At 34.5% G+C, this 7,987-nt stretch overlaps 1 protein-coding gene across 1 annotated transcript in view; it reads right to left on the bottom strand.

Annotated features, from left to right (window-relative positions):
* BAZ1A (bromodomain adjacent to zinc finger domain, 1A) overlaps window positions 1-5,934 on the bottom strand; it is a gene marked incomplete at its 5' end in the record, with an annotated part of 35,040 nt that extends 29,106 nt beyond the window's left edge. Inside the window, 5 exons of the mRNA XM_010024698.1 lie at window positions 723-894; window positions 2,972-3,074; window positions 3,743-3,877; window positions 4,483-4,570; window positions 5,833-5,934. Of these exons, the coding sequence (XP_010023000.1) occupies window positions 723-894; window positions 2,972-3,074; window positions 3,743-3,877; window positions 4,483-4,570; window positions 5,833-5,934 (600 nt within the window). The remainder of the gene's footprint in view (window positions 1-722; window positions 895-2,971; window positions 3,075-3,742; window positions 3,878-4,482; window positions 4,571-5,832) is intronic.
* Window positions 5,935-7,987: the final 2,053 nt, after the last annotated feature.

Genomic DNA, 7,987 nt, shown 5'->3' with positions numbered 1-7,987 from the left:
AAAGAGTGTCACAATTGTATATAAAATATGGTCAGAATGCCCTATTATGGTTTCTAGAACTGTGTCATTTACTATCTTAATCAAAAAATAAAATCAAATTTAAATTAAATTAATGTTGGTGGGTTTTTGTTGTTTGGCTGGTTTTGGGTTTTGTTGTTGGGGATTTTTTTTTTTTATTTTTATTACTGGAAGCATATGAGGGGAAAAAAGATCTTAAAAAAAGAAAGAAGTATTTATACAAGCTGTCATAAAAAAAGATCATCAAAATAGGTAGTGGGTGTGGCAAAATACAGTGGAATAAATAATTTCTTCATATTCAAAGTGACAAAAAGTTATTTAGCAGCTTCCATCCAAAGAGAAACCACAAGGAAACCCAAAACAACTGAACACACTGTGAATCTGATCCAGTACAGTCTTTAACACTTAAATAGAAAACAACCATCAAACCAAATACTATCATGCATTATTGACAAAAAAAACCACACCACATCACTTCAGAAGCAAGTTCAAAGCGAACTTCTTGTGAACTAGAATTTTCACATAGAGAATTTTATCCAAAAATACAAATCCAAGAGATCTTATAACTGCCTATTCTTCCAAAGTGCATTTCTATGAACTGAAAACAGTTAAAGGAAAGTAACTTGAAGCAGACAGCACCTACGAAACAAGTAAACTAGAAAGCCATTGTACTGTTTCTCATGAAAAATATATACTGCAAATGCATTACTTTTTCCTTTTCTATTTTGAGTCTCTCTTTCTCTTCTTTCTTCTTCATCCTTTCTTCTTCCACAATCTTCTTTAATTCTTCTCTCTTTTTTTCCTTATCTTCTTTCTCCTTTTTCTTAGCTTCTATAGCATTTGCCTTCTCTTGTTTTAATTTTGCTTTTTCAAAAGCTGTAAAGAAAAAAAACCAAACCATAGTTATTTTTAATTTACAAAATGTTAATTTTATGTGTGCTAAATAGTCTGATGCTTTTATAATTCCCACATGAAGAAGATATTGTTATGAAGACTGAATTGTTTCTATGCCAACCAGAAATTTAATCACTTGAAAGTTCTTCAGAGGATCAGAATTTTGAGCCTGTTATATGTTTTACAAGGTTGTCATCACTGTAATAAAGTCAAATTTCTCTGGTTTTATGAGTATACAGTAGTTTATTACTTGTTTATTGGTTTCTATCAAGTGACATATAAAGATGAGAACTGATTCCAACCACATATAATTACAGCAACATCTTTCATATTTAGTAATGACTACTTAATAAAAGCATGTCAAAACTAGGTGTTGCATATAAGCATGAAATATTTGTGATAGTAAAAACCTTTAAGTAAGTGATCTTTAGATATTTAATTATTGCTGAATTGCTGAAGAGTCAGTATGTTTGAAACCTACTTAGTATTTCGGTGGGTTTTGTGCAAGTTTCACTTTTTTTACACAGTTTAACTGGAACTCCAATCGGTAATAAATGTTACTGCCTGAGGAAACCCCAATTTCTTTGTAGCTGTCTGCAGAAGAACAGCAGGATACAAATTTCCACTTTCTGTGCACAGACAATGACTGTCAACCCACTGACAGGCTAACAAATAAAAGGGGGGCAGGAGGCTTACCATTTTAATTAAATAAACAAGAAAGCTAGAATTAGAAGTGAGGTAAATTAAAAAAGAACCTTACTTCCTATTACCAAGTGGACAGCACTCCAAAAGGATTTTTATTACATTTTCCTGTAAAATTCTGAAAATGGGCTAGATCGATTTCACAGATAGCTAGTACACATGCCAGCAATGTGTCTCGCTCAGCAAACTGGGTTTTCAGGTACAAAAAGGACAACACAAAGATAAAATTAAGCCAGAACATCTTAACTAGCCTTCTAGAAACTGTAGTTAACACCACACAAGAAAGGAAGCAGCCTTGATGTTGACCAGCTATTACCTTGTTCTGTGCTGTTCTTTCCAGCACATAAACAAATAGATACTAGTTGTACAAAGAAGTGGACACACAAGTTTAATGGAGCCTGTTAACCCTGGCGTCCCAATCTCCTATGAGGAAAACAGCCCTCTGCAGCCACAAACAACTTTGCAGTTATTTAAGCAGATGTTGGACTAGATAATTTCCAGGTGTTCCTGCCATCCTAAAACATTCTGTGATAATGGAAATGAGAGGTAGAAAACAGAAGTTCACTGAAGTATTTCCACAGATGAAAGCCTTTCCTTAGGAAGGACATTAGTGCTTAAAATCCAGAAAAACATTTCCTTGTCTGAGCTTTATCTCAAGATGCACCACTTCACCTACTTAAACCCATACAAAAGGCATGTGGGTCACCTTATTTCATTTGAAATCAAGTTTAAATAGACCTGAAACAGGTCAAAACCAAGACAAAATAATGCAGTCTGTCCAAAACAAAAGTATCTAAAATGATCTGTGCTCTTTTAATTAGAAAAAATTAGAAAGCATACTGTAAGTAATCTTGAAGAACATTTAGACATACCTTAAATATCTACACAGAGACATCTTCAGAAAGACTCAACAATTCCCTTAAGGATTATTACAGGTTTAGGAAGAACTGCAGGTTTTTTTAAATTCTGGGGTAGTTCTTCCATTTATGCATTTTCCTCATACAACAGATTGTGTTAAACGTTCATGTTTTGATACAAATGATTTCACAATCCAAACTTCTGCAAAAATTTATTTTGCTCTTTATTTCTCTGAGATAGAAAGCAACACAGCTGGACCACAGGCTTCCTATGTTTCCCCAGTTCAGTAATGTAAAAAACAACAACCAAACAACACACACTAATTCAGGAAATAACCATTCTAACCACCAAAATGAACCCTTTGCAATAGTGCTGTGGCAGTGCACTCTTATTACATTTTCCCTTTGAAAGGTACAACCTCAAAAATACTCTAATTATGGCCTGCTTTCAGACCTGTAAAGACTGGTTCTACTAGTAATAAGACTAAACCTCAACTTACCCATGGCCTGCATATCTTCTTTTTGCTTCTGGAACCTTGTCTTTTCCCTTGCTACTTTAGTTTTGTTTCCTTGTGGATTTCGTTTAGCCACCATCTTGTCCTCCTAATAGAGAATTTGGAGGGGGAGTGGGAAGAAAAAAAAAAATGACATAATATCTACAGTGAAATGACCAACGACAGATATTCTCATTTTTTTCCCAACAGTTCTCTAAAGAATAAAAACAGGTTCTGAGAGTTTTCCACAAAGTCCTCAGAGATTATAACTAACAGTGGGGAGTAGCAGTGACACACAACCTTTTTCTTCCAGCTTTCTGTTTAAATAGCTTAGTGCACTAAGCTTTGCTGCATTTAAAGATAGGCAGGTGCCACAGCTGCAGCTGAGGGCAGGTGACACAGCTGTATCTAAGAGTACAAATTAAAGTTTTTTAGGAAATTATTTATTAATCATGTCCAGAAGCAACAAGTACTCTATGCACCTTCACAGCACACTGAAAACTAGTTTCTTGGTGGGCTCACAAAAATAAAATAGATAAAAATAAGAAGACAACCTATCAATTATGATCCCTTCTACCAGCTTAACTGTAAAGCAATCTACTTTAACAGCGATTATGTAATATATCCCAAGTCATCCTAAAGAAAAAAAAAAAACCAAAAAACCAGAAGAGCTCAACAACCTTATATTCCAACTGTTATGGAAGTTCAGAAAAAACAGAGGAACTTAAAGACTACGCTGATGTGTCTTCAACTGGAATGAAAAATGTTATTACTTACAAGACCACTGGATGCCCTCTTTGGAGGTCTCCCTCGCCGTTTGCTTGCAGGACTGAAGATAAATGTGGGTGGGTCATCAGGAAATAAGTAGGAGAAATTTTGTTCTGCTAGATTATATTTTGCAATTGATGTTGCCTTAAAAAGAAAGATGAAAACATATATTAATTGTGAAACTCTTACCTTTTCATAGATATAAGTAATTAATGAATCATTAATTCACAAAAGACAACCGTAAAAGCCCATTCCAGCCACCAGAATTCTCCAGTACTTTTGTCTCACTGAAGAACTGGAGACCGAATTCAATCTACAGTAAAATACTTTCCAGCTGAAAGCATTACAACAGGATAGTATCAGCTTACAGTACCAAAACAGAAACAGTTAATTTTTATTTGACTTAGAAATACCAGCTGCATACCTTGAAGAATGAAAACAACTCATATGCTAGACTAAGCAAAAATATATTATGTTGTAACAAATAACATTTTTCTAGATAAAAGCTTCCATTTTTATTTTAGGGACTTTTCTAAACTGGTATCTAAAGAAGAAATTAGAGAATAGAGAATTCTGCTTCAAGTACACAAGAACTACCATCCTGTTTGCTAGCAAAAGTTAACAAAAACCTGTTTTTACAAGTTTATGGAGTTCAGTATTCATCCTTTTATTCTGGAAAAGTTAAATACTAACTCAATCTATTATACTTACAAAAAGCTCTATCCCACAAATTATTCCTTCTTATTTACCTTAGTTTTAATGACTCCATCATGTGGTTCACAGTGTTGTTTCAGAAAAAGTTTAAGTCTATCACGAGAAAAGAGATGTTTCCTTCGGCTGTATTAGGAAAGAAAGGCAGCATTATCAACTACATCTTTAATTATTAAGTACAGTTGACAATATGTGCAAGAACACATGTAACATCACGATTGACCTTTTTCTCATTTTTCTATTTATAAATTACACTCTTACCATTGTAACTAACAGCCGTTCTTTGCAACCCCAATTCAATTAAAAATTTCCTTATGAATAAACCAAAACCCAATACTTAAACAATTGGTTTACACATCTGTAATTTTTGTTTTGAAGATCTGGTATGTCCTCTTTCATAAGATACAGACCAACTCCACAGCCCATTCATCTCTGCTAGGTCTTCCAAACATTCTTTTGTATCACAATAGGTTTTAAAATCCCAAATGAAACTAAAGTCCAACTGCTTCAGAAGACGGTGAAAACAAACAAGCAAACAAGAACAGCAGGAAAGCAGCATTCACACATCTCAAAGGGGGAGGTAAGGCACAGATGTCTCAAGCCACCAAGTGAGAGGGGTGAATTCACACACTGCTTTATCAGGCTGTGGCACTCCTCACTATACGACTGTGCGCTCTAAATGCTTCCTGGCATCCCAGGGAACCTGCACTACTTCATGAGAAGGAGAAAATTAACTACACAGGAGTAGTTAATGAAAAAATTAATGTCTATTCATGCTAGAACTAGAAGACTTGAAATCACTGAAGGGTTTTTTTTTCAAAGTATCCTTTGTTTATGAAGTTCATAAATGGTTTTTAAAGTTTATAAAGTTTCAATGCACAATCTACTTTTAAAAAAATGTTTTAACTAAATTCAAGACAAAATTCTTATTTAAGAAGCAAAACCTCTTTGCAGCTTTCTGCTTTAAAGCAGCAAAGCAGTCCGATTGTCAACGTCTGCTTTAATGTTTCTAAACCAGTAATGCTACCAGAGAGCGAGCTCACAATGCCATTAGTTCATCAATACTAGAGAAAAAGGTTCTCAAACTTCATACTCCATCTGCTCCCATCAGACACAGCATAGGCACAGGTATCAGAAGCAACAGCAGGTCTCCTCCATTTGCTAAAAAAAGCCGAGACTTGTAAAGAGTGGGTATCTGTGTTAATACTAGTAAAGCTTAGGACCCTTGCTACAGATAGCCTGTTAAACACAGTATTTTGTTGCAGTTTCTTTAACTAATAGTTCTAACATTATTTTAAAATACCATTTTATACCAAAAACAACTTACAGTGACTTAAACAACTCGCAGTTATAAAGTACAATTTTAACTTTCATATACTAATTTTTACCTTAGTTGAGATGCTTTAACGATAACAGTTTCATATAGTTCTTTTTTAATAGGTTGGACTTTGTATTTAAACAAAGAAGGATCAGTTATGGCTTTCTTCTCCCTAAAAAAAAAAATAAAAAATAAAAAATTTAACTACATTGACAAAACACGAGTCTTATATTGTACACATTTAATAGTGTTATTTGCATACAAAATGGACCTCCTGAAAATACCCAGCCATATTTAATATAGGCTTTAACTTCCACTGGCACCAAGGAGGACCTGTTCACTTCCGCCAACTTTCCTGCCACTACATTTAGATCTGCATCAAAGCCAGTTCCTGCAAGGAACAGCAAAATGGAACAGGGATGTTGGTTTTCTTAGTGGGAAGATGGAGATAAGAAGGGAAGGGAGAACAAAGAAGGAGATGAATAATGAATACATCCCTATCCTATAGAAAATTATCACCTTAATACTCTCAGTACTTGCGATGGCAACAGAAAGGCAGGAAAACAGAGAAAGAGATGATGAGAGACAGAGTTAAATACAGCGAGGAAGAATAGCAGCCATAGATCTATGGATCACATATCAAAATGAATGAAAACCAGACAGCACATTTTTCTGAAATACTGATTTAGAAAAAACACCCTCACCAACAACATTCTGAAAATCACAGGAATCACAAGGCAGTAAATCTTTGCTTTAAAATAAATGCTTATCAAGTTACATATTTTTTCCCCCCAAAGCATACTTCCCGTTTACAGTTATCAGCCACAGAGAACTAGATTTTTTTTCCCCCCATGGAAAATACTTATTCAGTTTTAACATAACAGTAACTGTTTTCTGACACCTCTTCCGAGGAGAATAACCACCCAGGTATCATGTGCTACCAAAACAAAGAGAAGGTTTTTGCCATAGACAATATACTTTAAATAGTGTGATATATTTATGGACAGACTTCATGAACAAAGTTGAACTACTGAGATTTTCTTTAAATAATGTTACATTTTGCTATTAAATAACAGCACTAACTTATCATGGAATGGTAGTTTTTTGATCGGAAGTCATACTGCTTTATCAGGACAAATTCGACTGTCATCTTGTTTCATCAGTAAGGGATGATGAAGAAGTTATGTGGATGAACTAGGAGATTTACAGCTATGCACTTCATCATCAACAGTCCTTCTGGCATTTACAAAATGCCTGAAGGTGGCGTCTGTGACAAAACAAAACAAATCAATATACCACTTGCTATTCTTTACCTCTATGAAGAAAACACAAAATGCAGCAAAGTGTACTTTGCAAGGCTGTTGAATATGAAATTTGCTCCAATTCTTAGTTTTTACCCAGTAACTCTGGGAAATAGAGGTCCAAAAAATGCAACATTCAGACGCCTAACAACAAACATGTTAATTCATATAAATGAAGTGTAAAAGAAACAGTACTTATTCACAGTTAGTGTCATTTTAGATGAGAATAATTTGCAAATTTCTGGATAAAAACAGTTTACAATGATTAAATGATCAATACATAGTTAAAAACAAATGAAGGGACAGAAGATTCAGAGTTGGAAACATCTACTGGACCTACAGATAAGCACTGTGATATATACTGCTTTGCGTGATGCTATCCAAGTTGAAGATTCAGGCTGAGTCACCCTGACCAACTCCAACTTAAGTAAGAAAGCCTCCCACCCAGCTAGTCATATTAGCAAAAGAGAGACAAACTGTATGAACAAAGTAAGTATACCTATTGGTAAGGTTTTAACTTCTCTGCCTATAATTTTAAGTTTGTTAAAAGAGGCTTTGTATTTTGCTCATACTGTGACTTGGTCTTCCATGATCACCTTCAGTTTCAAGATAGGAAAGCTAAAGGAAGGAAGGCTGATTCTTTAGGTATTTCTGGATAGTATCAAATACTAACTTGTTCCCTCACCATTCACCCCTCCATCTCCAGCCCTTTGTTCTAACAAGTTAAAGAAAGGCCTAACAGATAATGTTCAGATACAAAATAAAAGGCATCAGAATACCAATGTTACACCAAAAGTGTATCAGTTGATTTATACATTTTTAATAGATTTTAAGCTCCAATACTATCTGTAATCAAAAGCAGGGCTTAAAGAATAATCAAATGGTTAACTCTTATTAACCTTTACTTTTTAGTTTGAGTAAATC

Source organism: Nestor notabilis, unplaced genomic scaffold (genome assembly GCF_000696875.1).
Source record: "Nestor notabilis isolate BGI_N333 unplaced genomic scaffold, ASM69687v1 scaffold602, whole genome shotgun sequence".
In the NCBI taxonomy this organism is placed as follows: domain Eukaryota; kingdom Metazoa; phylum Chordata; class Aves; order Psittaciformes; family Psittacidae; genus Nestor; species Nestor notabilis.
The sequence above is the reverse complement of the archived record's forward strand: the minus strand, read 5'-3'. Positions and strand labels throughout refer to the sequence as shown.